At 42.6% G+C, this 13,664-nt stretch overlaps 1 protein-coding gene across 1 annotated transcript in view; it reads left to right on the top strand.

Moving 5' to 3' along the window:
• Positions 1–421: 421 nt before the first annotated feature.
• Positions 422–13,664, top strand: part of Psat1 (phosphoserine aminotransferase 1) — a 28,137-nt gene continuing 14,894 nt past the window's right edge. The window contains exons 1-6 of the mRNA XM_026394027.2: positions 422–543; positions 3,565–3,625; positions 4,702–4,771; positions 7,149–7,354; positions 8,231–8,403; positions 9,097–9,266. Coding sequence (XP_026249812.1) covers positions 484–543; positions 3,565–3,625; positions 4,702–4,771; positions 7,149–7,354; positions 8,231–8,403; positions 9,097–9,266 — 740 coding nt within the window. The 5' untranslated portion in view covers positions 422–483. The remainder of the gene's footprint in view (positions 544–3,564; positions 3,626–4,701; positions 4,772–7,148; positions 7,355–8,230; positions 8,404–9,096; positions 9,267–13,664) is intronic.

Below are 13,664 nucleotides of genomic sequence, written 5' to 3'. Positions count from 1 at the left end.
AGAGAGATGGGTGGATTAAGAGCGACTGATTTGCATCCCTTCTCCGGATCCGGCCCAGAAAGACAGGCTGGGTCGGAGTTGGGGTACTGGAACCAAAGGAGGGTTCAGAGGCGCGAACACAGTTTGGTAGGACCAGCCTCTTCTCGCCACCCACCATCTTCAGAAGGCAGCTCAGCCAAGCCGGCCGGCTGGTGCAATCTCCCGAGCGCCTTGCATTGATCCAAAAGGGGGACGAAACACCGAAAGCGAGGAGCAATCATAACCGTAAAGGGTTGGTGAATGAGACCAATGCGGACGCAAGCTTTCTAATGAGAACCAATCGGCGCAGGGCTTGCGACAGCGGACCAATGGGGCGCCGGTTTGACGCTGGAAGAAGGCAGGGGCTTGGTGCCCGCGGCAGACTAGCAGGGCTGCTGTTAAGAGTCGCTGGTGTTCCACGCGGTCTGTCCTCTTTAGCTGACTAGCTGCTCTCGTCGCTGCACCATGGACGCCCTGAAGCAAGTAATCAACTTCGGGCCCGGGCCCGCCAAACTGCCGCACTCGGTAAGACTCGGCGGTGTGCTTGGGAGTTGGCTCGAATTAGATCGCTCACCTGGGTGGGTTTGCATCCCTGCTCCGGGTGCCCAGATCCCGGCTTCCAACGCGAGTCCCCCAACCTCTTTGCAACCTGCATGCATGCAGGGTTCAGGAGCTCTTGTGAGAAGGATTCTAGAAGAATGGATTTGGCAGAGGAAGCTCTTTGGGACATGTCTCTGCAGCTGTTCTTGGCTCTGACTGCCAGCCGGGTGCAGCTCTCCTGCATGCAGATCCCGTGGCCGTGCCTTCTCCCCGACCCAACTGGACCAGGCGGGAAATGCGGCGCGGTAGAAAAGAAAAAGTTCTTATCTCGGCTGTGCTGCAATCCCTGGCAGTGTGCATGGAATGCATGACTGGGTACTGTGAGTGAATGATACAAGGGAATGAGCAGATAATAGATTTTGCATACTGCAGTGGTTCAGGATTTCTGAAGGGGATTGCAAACTGAGGGATCGCTTGCCCTCACCCCCAAACGTATTTAGTTCATCCGTCGCTGGGAATACTGTAGTCAGAAATTAGATTTGAAAACCCCCTGGTTCCTGTCCTCCACAGAACTGACCCATTCTTTCTTCTCTCTGTTGTGTTTTTAAAACTTGCTTGTCCTCTAAATTAGGCATTCAATGATTCAAACTCTAGTAGCATTGGTCTGCTTTAGTCCAGTCTGTTCACTTTGTTCTGGAGCAAGTAGATTAGATTTTTTTTCCCTCCTGGGCTACAACCACACGAAGCAAATGCAAGTGGAACTCAATTCTTGCCCTCCCAGCCCCCAGCCAGGCTCTGGCCCCTCCCTTCTCACCACCCTCCCCACGAGCACCCTCCCCCAGCTCCATCAGCTGCGAAGAAGGCAATGTCTCTGACGTGCCTTGCACCCTTTGACAGGCTTCCGCCGCCAGTCTGATAATGTGCAGCAGCATGGGAGCGTAGCCAAGTATTTTACAATTATCTATTGTTGAACACTAGAAATGTCCCTGGGACAGAGCCTTCTCTGTGTGGTGGTAAGAACAGGGAATCTTACAATGTGAGAGAGGAAAGAAGATCTTGCTCTTCCGGGGAGGCTGCTCACAGTAGCTGAGAACAGAGCCCACCTGCAGCACTGGGGATTGAACCTGGTCCTGCACGTGCTAGGCATGTGCTCTTCCTCTGAGCTGCATCTCCAGCCCCCAGGGCTCATTTTTTTCTGTTACCATTGTTCATTTTCGCTGATAGAACTATGGAAATAATTCCTGTAGTGCCCCTCATGCCCAGCTGTGTTTTAGAGTCTTCCAAGTATTTGTATCCCCCTGTTATTTGTTATGAAATTGATTATGGTGGCATTTGTCATAAATAATACACTTACTTATTAAGTATTTTTCCTGAGAGGACTTTTTTTTTCCTTCTGTTACCCTGTAACCTGGTGGGGCAGGTGCTGCTGCTTGGGTGTCTTCTTGATTTAGTTGAATTGTAAAAATTAGAAAAGTTTTCAACCTCTGTCACCATTGTGGAAAATATGTTTTACAAGATGATGAAGTACATGCATTATAATTATAATTATAATCTAAAAAAATATTAGGAAATAATATTTATCCTACTTGTGCTATACACTCTTTTTGTGTTCTATTCTGCTCTAGTTTGCTCTGTTTCCTTAAATAAATTAGTTGTGAACCACAAAAACTATTGCATTCTGCAGTTTGGAAAAAACCTCACTGCATTATAGGGGTGTGTTTGTGGGTGGGTGGGGGGTTTGGCTAGAAGTCTTTTGAAAAACTCGTTGTGATGATTTTAGAAACTTTTATAGTTGTATTTTTCAAGGAATGCTGTCTAGAAGAAAAATTTAAAGTCTTAAAGCAAATTCAAAGATGTTTCTGGGGATGGTGGTGTAGCTCAGGGGTAGAAGGCTTGCCTAACACTTGTTAAATGAGGCCCTGGGTTTAGTCCTCAACACCAAAAAAAGTAAAAATAAAAAAAAATAGTCTGGATTATTTTGTTTCTCTTTATTAAACAAAAGGATTCACATAAGTTTGTTTTTATTCTTTTTGGTTAACTGTACATATATATGGGGTAAGATTTTATCACCTGTGTACTCTGTGTACTGATCAAGTCAGTAATTTGATCAGCCAGTGCTAGCTAGTAAGCATTCAACCATTCAAAACACAATAACACTTTCTTGAACCTCACCGTTGAGGCAGTCTTTGTGTAATTCTTATTAAAATATTTTTTCAGACAAGTTGCAGGTCAGCTTGTATTTTAATGATGTCTTCCTTATCTAACATCTTTTAAAGAAGTAATCTCCCATTTGGAGTCCACACGGGGTCTCTTGTTCTTTGTGTTCATTTCTTGGAGCTTTTCATTTTCTCTGTATTTTTTATTATGGAAATCCTCAATTCACTCAGGTTTAGAGAGAATAATGTAGTGAACTCCCAGGTACCCATCTATCAGCATTTTGCTAATCTTGTTTTAGCACATTGAGATAACACCCCCCAACCTCCTTCAAACCCAGGGCTTGGGATGAATCTTAATTTATAGCAGGTGCTTCCTTTTTTTTTTCTTTTTCTTTTTCCCACCTTACCTGTCCTAATCAAAAAAAAAAAAAAAAAAAAAAAAAAGACTGGAAAATTGATTTAACTGTATCTCTATAATTAGAGACTAATTGATTTTTTTTTGTTGTTGTTGTTTGTTTCCTGGACCTAGAACTTTATGCATCCTGTACATTTAACTTTTAGGGAGTGGCAAATGAGGTTGTGGAGGGAACATTTTCTAGGGAATTGGTAAATTCATGTCTTTGGGAACGCATGTCTTAGCATCTATTTTGTTGCCTCATTTCAGGCTCAACTTGTGTGTAAGTTGCATTAGAAAAGCTCCTGTGGGAATGGGGAGGAGGAGGTTTGCCTGGGACAGAAGCCTGGGAATCTCACAGGCTTGTGTGTGGACTCCCTCTTCTTCTTCAGGTTCATATATACAGAGGGAAAGCTGTGTATAGCATATTGAAATCACTTTTTTTTTTTCTTCCAGGTGTTGTTAGAGGTTCAGAAAGAATTATTAGACTACAAAGGAGTGGGCATTAGTGTTCTTGGTAAGATTTGCTTTTGGATTCTGGTCCTGGTTTCAGAGGGAATTAATTTATTAAATGCAGTCAGCCTAGAATTTCTACAGGTCTTCCCAGTAGGCTTTTGTAGATGCATTTTTAAACTTTAATAACTGTGTTTGCTAGGAACAATTTTGAAGATGGCATAAATGCTGGTGGGAGGCTTAGACATCTCAGCTTTCTGTTTCATGATTTTTTTTGCTAATAACATAATCTGTGACCAGAAGACCCTGTACTTTTGCATAACAGTACCATCAAACATTTATCATTTCTTTAATTCAATTTAGAATTTTTGTTATACTTCAAGTACAAATCTACTAAAGTTTAAAAGTACACAAGCCTTCTATGAAGATCTTACACATTAGTAATTTTATTGTTCAGTTTCTCTCCCCTGTGGTGTTGGGCAAGAGGACCTCTGAGTTCTAAAATTAATTTTCTTTTATTTAATTTTTTTGTTTTGAAAGTTCCAAAGGCTACATGGTATGAAGAGACCATAGTGGGGGTTGGCTGGGGCTGGGGCTCAGTGGTAGAATGCTTGCCTAGCATGTGTGAGGCCCTGGGCTCAATCCTCAGCACCTCAAAAAAATAAAATAAAGCTATTCTGTCCATCTACAACTAAGAAAAAAAAAAAAAAGGAAGAAAGAAAGAAAAAAAAAAGAGACCATAGGGTTAACTGTATTGCTTATTTGTGTTAACTTATTTGTGTTCCTGTGGGTTTGAGACATATACTTAGATTTCTGTCAAGTGAAATCACAGCCTGGAATTTTGTGCTCTGTCCTAAAAAGAAACCACTGCCCATGGATTCCTGTTTGTGAGAAAGATGTGGTATTCACAGTCTAATGAGAACCTAATGATGAGTTTAAGTGGCTTGTTCATTGCATGTGACTTGAAAAATCATTTTGCTTTGACTTTAAGACTAAAATGTGCACGACTTGAAAATAAATTTGGATTATCCCCTACACTAAGTGAGCATGGGCCCAACATTTGAATGCAAAGTAACTGATATTTTTCTTTATTATTTTCTTGCCAATTTTGTAGACATTTTTGTTGTTTATCTTCCACAGAAATGAGTCACAGGTCATCAGATTTCGCCAAAATTATAAACAATGCAGAGAATCTTGTGCGGGAGTTGTTGTAAGTCTAAAAAAGGCCAAATTACTTTTGTTCAGTATTTCATAAACCTGATGTCTGTTATATTATTTTCTATATTTTGTGTTTGTTCATAATATTCTACGATTAAAAACAAGCTTTTTAATCCCCTCCCAGATTCACTATTAGTACATAATGTTTCTTATGTGTTTTCCAGCCTGCATCTGTGTGTCATTTTTATTTTATACGTTATTTCCAAAGACGTGAAATATCTTGGGAAGATTTTTAGCATTGTGCCAGTTAAATTGGCTTGAAAAGGCCTTAAATGAGAAAGAAATGGTCACCTTTTTCAGCATAAATAACTATAATCTAGTTCAGGAATTCTTAAAGTGGAAGCTTTCTGCTATCTGTCAATTAATTACCTGGTTACGGGTTGATGTTAAACAGTTCAAGGCTCACCTGGATTTGCTGAGTCAGAATGTCTGGAGAAACTATTTGTATGAGGATTTGGGGAAATTTAAGAGTTCTTAACTCCAGCTACTGCTCTGCCTTGATAATATTTAAAGGAGAGAAAGAAAGGTTTTAAATATGTAGATACAGTTGCATATACATATGGCTTTTTTTTTTTTTTTTTGCTTGGTGGGGAATGTGTTCTACTACTAAAGCTCTATCCCTAGTCCTAAAACCACGTTTTTTTTTTTTTTTTCCTGCTTACAAATATAATGCACATTTATGATAGAAAGTTCAGAAATAGACTGCAACTTATAAATTAAACTGAAATTATCTATAATCCCACCAGTCAGCGATAATCAACATTGAAGGTCTGTTCTGTTCTGACATCATCATTTTATTAAATTGTCCTGAGTATTTCAAAACTTTTTTTTTTTTTTAAATCTTTTGGTACTAGGGATTGAAGCCAGGGGTATTTTTACCACTGAGCTACATTCCCAGCCCCTTTGAGTTTTTATTTTGAGACAAGTACTCATTAAATTTCTTAGAGCCTTATTAAGTTGCTGAAGCTGGCCTTGAACTTGTGATCTTTCTGCTTCAGCCTTCGGAGTTGCTGGGAGTATATCACTGCCCGGCCATAAATTTGCTTTTTAAAGTGCTTTGAGAAGCTGATTAGATGGGCAGGCTTGGAGGTAATTTTGTGAGGAATAGTGGAGGCCCATTGCACTGAGAGTGTTCGGATCTGGTGATCATCTGCTTGGCCCATCTTGCCCACGACTGCCCATTGGGTCCCCTGTGACATTCATGGAATGATGAAGGAAGGAATATTTGGAACTTTAGCCTGGGACATTGGCATTGACCAGATGGCTGTAGGCCTCTTCTGACTAGAACCACTATTTAATTATGGACCTAACCTCCTAACCAAGCTCCTGTCTATCCCCCTGTACTTGGACTTCTGCCTGGTTTCCTTGCATCTGAATAACTGGTAGAGTCTCCTAAGATATGCGTGGCTGCTTTGCTATTTTACTGGCTACAGAATGTAGGCCAGGCAGAGTTCAGAACAAGATATTGCACACCACCTTTCCCCCAAGACCCTACTCAGTTGCCCTGTTCTTTATTATTTATATGTATGCTAGAGCCCTGTTCCCTGGCCACTTGCCTTTTGTACCCCTTATTCTAAGCTCTGACTGCTCTAAGGCTTGGGTCCAGCTTCCCCGGCCATGGATCCCTGAAGCTGGTGGTATTCTGCTGCCTGCAGCCATTAGAATTATCATCTTAATTTTCCATCCTGGAGTCAAAAATTTTTGTTCTTAATCTTGATCTACATCGGGTTTGTGATTACATGACTTGGTCTAAGTGGTAATCAAAAATCCCTCCCCAGGGTCTTCCTGATTCATAGCATGCTATCTGACATAGAAAGTTTCAGGAGTTCCAGTCACAAGTGACGGGAACCTACCTCACTGGCTTTAGCAAAAAATGCAATATTTACCCCCTTAGAGAAGTACAGTGGATTTAGGAGCTCAGTTGATGCCAGGAAGGTCTTCTCCTTCTCCTGCCTCTGCTTTCATATGTGTTAGCTTTGCCAGATGGCCACTAGTGGTTTTAGGATTAGCTCCCACAAATTTATTCTTTCCCTCAAAAGAAAGTTCAAGCAAAAATCTAAGAATTGAATACCATTGGCCAGCTCGGGGGAGGGATGATTCCCTGAGAATAACAGGGTATGTTACTAGGAAAAGGAGAAGATGCCTCTGTTCAGATAGTAGGCTGTAGGCTTCCACAATAGTCCCAATAAATCGTTGTCCTATGAACAAATGGGTAAATGACTAAATTGGCAAGACAAAGTGATAGTGGGACTTTACTGTATTACTTATAGAAAAGCCACCCAAGACAAAGCACTTGGTAGAGTATCACTCATTCTCCATCTTTGACCTTGTGAGTCTGTTTATGTGCGGTTACTTGTGTTTCTGTCCAGGGCAGTTCCAGAAAACTACAAGGTGATTTTTTTGCAAGGAGGTGGGTGTGGCCAGTTCAGTGCTGTCCCCTTAAACCTGATTGGCCTAAAACCTGGAAAGTGTGCCGACTATGTGGTGACTGGATCTTGGTCAGCAAAGGCAGCAGAGGAAGCCAGGAAGTTTGGGACTGTGAACATTGTCCATCCTAAACTTGGGAGCTATACAAGTAAGTTCTGGAAGCTGGGCTGGATAGTAATGTGCAGATTGGCGGCTTACCCCTGCCTAGGGTGATATGCAGTTGATTTTAATGCTTTCTTCCCCTTGTCAGCATTTAGTTTGATACCATTTAGGTTGGGTGGTTATATTAATAGAAGACTACTAAGTAGCTTCTGCAAAACAGAGTACTGATAGGCTCATGTAGGTGAAAAGTCCAACAGCAGTTTGGCTTTAGGTATGGCTTGATCAGGGGTTCTAACAATGCCTTTGGGCCCTGATGTCTCCTTGTTTTCTCTGTGATTTCCTCCACAGCCAGGAAAAGCTGTCCCCTCTTTCTGGGACAATGATTATAGCTGCTTCTGACCTTACTTATATTCTCCCTAAGTTTCATACGCTAGGGAATTTTCAGTGACAGTCTCATGTCTCGTGCCCAGTCTAAACAAGTCCCTGTGGCTGTATTTGAGTCACATTCGAGCTCTTGAGCTGTAAATTGTATCAGCTGTTCTGAAACCACATTTGCTGAAAACCTGGTGAGGGCCAGGGTCTCAGGAAGAAACTCCTGAACTCTTAGTGGACACAGGATAGATGGATTCTGGGTGACAAGAAAAAATTATTTAGAGATCCACCGTGTTTTTTTTTTTTTTTTTTTTTTCTTTTCTTTTGGTTCTGGGGATTTAACTCAGGGGTGCTTTACCTCTGAGTCATATCTGTAGCCCTTTAAATTTAAGACTGGGTCTCACCAAGTTGGCAGGGTGCTTTCACTTGTGAAATGCTTTGGGATCAGCTTTTTACTAAAGGGGGAGAAGTGTCAGTCTCCTGGTCAACACCAATCTATATTAGAAAGGAGGGTAAAAGTGCAAAGTCTCAAACTTGTCTTCTGTGATAGAAATTCCAGATCCAAGCACCTGGAACCTCAACCCAGATGCCTCCTATGTGTATTTCTGTGCAAACGAGACCGTGCATGGTGTGGAGTTTAATTTTATACCTGATGTCAAGGGAGCAGTACTGGTTTGTGACATGTCCTCAAACTTCTTATCCAAGCCAGTGGATGTTTCCAAGGTACAGTATAAGAAGAGTGGTTTCTTTAGGGGGATTCTAGTCCTTGAAGCCAGGGCAGATGTCATTGAGAAGACTGACATTTGCTTGCAAGTGGGCCACTCCTGCACCAGGTGCATGAAACCAGGGGGACAAAGTCTGCAAAGGACAGTGCAGGACTTTTGGATGTTTTTAAAAAAATTTAAAAATATGAAAATTTAAAAAATTTTAGAGTTTTACCATTTGAAATTGTTAAAAAAAATTAAACGTTGTACAGATAAATTTTTGGGATAAAAAAAAATTGTGTTTCTTCTCTTGGTTGCCAAGAATATTTAGAGACTTTATTTTATTTTTTTTGTGGTGCTTGGGGATTGAACCCAGGACCTTGTGCATGCCAAGCATGCATTGTTCCTCTGAGCTACATCTCCAGCCCAGAGGCCCAGGATTAAAGGCTGTTTGGATGTGGAATGGAGGTGTGCTGTGAATGTGAATGTGAATATGGACATGGCCTTTACAATGCTGGACTTCGGTAGCCCCTTTCAGGTGAGATCCAGGCCTTGGGCCTGGTGATTCCTACAGACCAGGGGATGCTCTCTAAACAGGAGTGGAGTCACTTCCTCAAAGAAACATGCTTTGGAAAGAAGTTGGGAAGTTTGCATATATTGATAGAAAATGACCACAAATCCTTCTAAAGCAGCCTACCTTTCTGTTTTTAAGTTTGGTGTGATTTTTGCTGGGGCCCAGAAGAACGTTGGCTCTGCTGGGGTCACAGTGGTGATCGTCCGGGATGACCTGCTGGGGTTTGCCCTCAGAGAGTGCCCCTCCTTCCTGGAGTACAAAGTGCAGGCCGCAAACAACTCGTTGTACAACACGCCTCCATGTTTCAGGTAACTTTGGGTTGTGTCGCTGTGGACCCCACGAGGAGTTCTTACTATTTCCTATTAAAGAGGGGATGAGTTTTTAAACTACAGTGTGCTCCTATGAGCCATGACCTAATAGCCCCAAATATTTTACCAGGATTCTTTGTTCACGTCTCCCCCTTGACCTTCTACTGAGCAGTTTTTCTTGTTGCCCTTTGTAAAAACATTTTTAAATTTTTGGGCCATGTTTTTGATCTTGGTACTTCAGGCCGCACTGGCTTGAACTGTTGTCCTTTTATGAACTGTAGCTGGCTTCTCTTCAGTTGTAGGAACCTGCATTGCAGTATCTCAGGGAGAGAAAGGTTGCCCTGCTTTAGAGTCTTTTCACTTCCAGATTTTTGTGAAAACCTTCATGATGCCTAGTATTTCACCCCTGGTTGGGAAATTCTGCTACTTACTAACTGTATGGCCTTAGGAAGTCCCTACCTGTCTGATATTGGGAGTAATAACCGTATCATCCTCAATGGGTTACTGTGAGGATTATGTGATATATCTATCTATCTATCTTAGTAAGTACCTGGTACTTGGTGACTTATATATGTCAGCTGCATTCTTTCTTTTTTTTTTTGGTACTGGGGATTAAACCCAGTGTTGCTTAACCACTGACTGGGCCATATCCCCAGCCCTTTTTTGTATTTTGTTTAGAGACAGGTCTCACTGAGTTGCTTAGTGCTTCGCTGTTGCTGAAGCTGGTTTTGAACTCGTGATCCTCCTGCCCCAGCCTCCCAAGTCTCTGGGATTACAGGCATGCACCATCATGCCTGGCCAAGCTGCTTTATTTCTGTTGTTAGTTCCCGGAGCCTCAGCAGGGGCAATGTGACAAAAGGGAAGTGCCAGAGTTTATTAATTTATCTTTCCAGGCAACTATGATGTAAAACAGTGGTACTTTTATGTGTGGAACCCCATTAATCCTCCCAATCGCATAGGAGGTGGACACTATTACTGTTTTCATTTTGCAAGGGAGGAAGCTGAGGTCACATTCTAAGAAATGGCAGTGTTGGGATTTGAGCCCAGGCAGCCTGGGTGCCTTCCACCCTGTATTTTGGTACTTTGCAAAATGACCAGAGTGGATTTGTTTTTTAAAGGATTCTGTCTTAGGAGAATGAGACCAGTTCTTCCATTCTATAGGATTTTTCCATGAGGGGCCAAAGTTCTCTTAAACTTAAAGGGGTGGGTAGTTCCATCTGGGTCAGGATTTTGTTAAAGCTCTCTCCTCCCCTAGGTGCTGCCTGTGGAGAATGTCTCCCATATAGTCTACTATAAGAAAGAAAGGAGATTTTTTTTTTTTTTTCGCAGTTAGAACTCCAGTGGAAATTTCTGCAGAAATCCAAGTACAGAGCAGATCCTCATTGTGTGTCCCCCATTTTCCTCAGGGATGTTCTAGGGCTGATTCTCCTGGTCATCTCTAAACTCCACTTTCTTGTACCTTGGCTGAAAATATTGCTGAAGTGCGAGTGTGTCAGGGCGGACTGAATTCTGCCTCCTACTCCCTTGGTTTACCACTGGGGCTCTAGGCAGGGAGGTAGCACCCCTGGTCACTGGCTGGCCAGGGAGCACACTGGGCAGGCTCAGTGTTACAGGTCCAGTGGGAGACTTCAAGGGCAGGGATCCTAGAGAGGGGCTTTGTCAGGCTCTGTGGGGCAGGAGAGAGAAGGTGGTCATCCTTACTTGGAAGGGTACCTGGAGGTGGAGCTGGGGTACCTGCCTCGAAGTTAGGTTAGTCTTTCAGGGGGAGGCCAAAGCCACCACTGCCTTTTGAAGCAAGGAGGTGGGAGGCACAGGGAATGAGTACTGTCCCTGAAATGTGCATCAAGGCCAGTAAGTTCTGTTCAAAGCACAGCCTGGAGGGACAGGGTGAACAGTTGCTCCCTTAGGCACCTTTTCTAAGAGCTACCTTGAAGCATATTTAAAAAAATTGAACACATTTTTTTGCTGTTAGGGTGAAAATGGCTTAGTGAGAACAGTGAGATGCTAGCGGGAGATGAAAATGGCTGGAGATACAGAAAGTCCTCCTGGAAGAGTGAACCCCTACCAGCCCCTGTTTGGGCCTTGACTGACCTTGAACCCCTCAGCTGGTGCACTGGGGCTAGGAACACCACTTAGGGAGAGGCAGGATTCTTTTCCCAGGGCTGAAAGGGGCAAAATTTCTTTTACAAACAGATAAAATAGTGATAATTGAAAATGTCTTAAGGCAAGTTGGTATGGCTTAATGAATTTTGACTCCAATATTCCCCCTGGAGGTTGCTTTGCTTTGTTATACCTTAAAAGAAGACAAGAGGAGAAAAGTTCTGTACAATTCTGCAAGATTGAGGAATAACCATGAGTCTGTGGGTTGAAATACTTGGAGTTCATTTGCAGTGCTTCAGCATTGAAGGAGAGGAAGTCCCCAGGGAAAATCTTTTCCACATGGACAGAGAGATTTGTGCCAGGTACTCTCCCCAGTCTTTGACTAGGAGGCCGGTAAGGCACCTAGCATACTTCCTACACATAGGTAGATAAGGCTCCAGGTTTGAAAATGTGCCATGGATTTATTTTGTTTGTTTTATTTGTGTTTGTCAGAGCTGAAATACCACGGGCCCTGAGAACTTTGTTTTAACTGTGCTAGATAAACTGGGCTACAAATAGCTCTCTGTAACCCTGAGCAATGAACTGGGGTGGAATAAAGGGCCACAGTGTCATTCTCTTTAACCCCTTGGTAGAACACTTTAAACTCAATTAGCGGGCAGAGGAAAAGATGCCTAAATGTCCCTTCTAACTCCACAAAACATTTTTTACTTATCATAACTACTAAACCTCCAAGTTTCAGAATGAGGGCAAGTAATGCATTTTTAATTCAATCATTTTTATTTCAATAAAAATATGAAGTGAAGAAATGATGAACTCAGGTCACCTTTCTTACCAGAATGGGAGGTAGAGATGAAGTCTGTAGGTCTGTCCAGAGGGCTTAGCTCGCCCCAGGTTCCCTTACCCTGGGTGACATGCAAGAAACCTGGAGTCCTAGAATCCACAGGGGGGCGGATTAGTAGTGAAACCAGCTCTGGGAAAAGTGCTCTGCTCTCTGGTTGCTTTCATTAGTTCTGGAGAAAATTGAGCTACAACGTCCTCAACCAGAAGCTTCTCTGCAGAATCAGAACCTTAGGGAGTTTCCCACGGGAGTTTCCCACAGGACTTTCTGGGGAATGCTGTTCAAAGCCCTGGCACATGGCAGTAGGTTGTATTCCTTTAAGAAATTTGTGAAAGTAACACATACTCCTAGCAAAGACTTCCAAGTGAGCAAGTCACCAGGGTAACCACTTTAACTGCTTGTCGTGTATCTTGATAGATTCTTAACTGGGCATATGCAAATCCAGTCTTCCCTCAGTGTCCATCAGGGATTGGTTCCATGGATACCAAAATTCTCAGATGTTCCTGTCCCTTATCTAAAATGGTGTAATATTTGCATATAGCCAGTGCACATCCTCCTGCATACTTTAAATAATCTCTGGATTACTTGAATACCCAGTCCGATGCAAATGCTATGTAAATAGTTGTAATACTGTGTTGTACAGAAAATAATGATAAGAAAAAAGGTTTGTACATGTTCAGTGCAGACATAATTTTTTTTAAAACATCCACTCTTTTTTTTTCTTAGTTGTATACAGGCACAATACCTTTGTTTTATTCACCTGTTTCTATGTGATGCTGAGAATCGAATCCAGTGCCTCACACATGCAAGGCAAATGCTCTACCAACTGAGCTCCAACCCTAGCACCCAGACACAATATTCTTTTTCTAAATATTTTCTGTCTAGGGTTGGTTGAATCCATGATGATGAACTCACAGATATGGAGGGCTGATTGTATACTGAGCCATATATGTAATTGTTCAAATGCATTCAGACTTAAGTGAATTCCTTTCCCCCACCCAGCAATATGCCATGGGCACTCTCCCATGGTAGCTCAAATGCCTACCTTCTTTTTTTTCTTTTTAATAGTGGTGTGGTATTCTGGAGAACTCTCAGTCTCACTTTTCTCATCTGTAAAAATGGTATAATGGTGGCTCTGGCCTCCTCAGTGGATTAATCCATTGCTAGCTGAAGAGACTAGTGGGAAGTGATGGGAACTGTAGGCAGGTGTGGCATGGTTGGAGCAAGTAGGTCACTGGGGGTGTGCCCTTGGGGACTGTATCTTCTCCCTGGGTCTTTCTCCCCTCTTCCTCTTTTTCTTACTCCCTCTGCTTCCTGGCTGACACCCTTTGCCAAGATATTCTGCCTCACCTTGGGCCCAAAGCAAGTCCAGCTGACCATGGACTAAAACTTCTGAAACTACGAGCTAAAATAAATCTTCCTTCTTCCAAGTTGTTCTTCTCAGGAACTTATGTCACTGT

This window comes from Urocitellus parryii, chromosome 4 (genome assembly GCF_045843805.1).
Source record: "Urocitellus parryii isolate mUroPar1 chromosome 4, mUroPar1.hap1, whole genome shotgun sequence".
In the NCBI taxonomy this organism is placed as follows: domain Eukaryota; kingdom Metazoa; phylum Chordata; class Mammalia; order Rodentia; family Sciuridae; genus Urocitellus; species Urocitellus parryii.
Note: the sequence above shows the minus strand (reverse complement) of the source record. Positions and strands in the feature narration are given on the sequence as shown.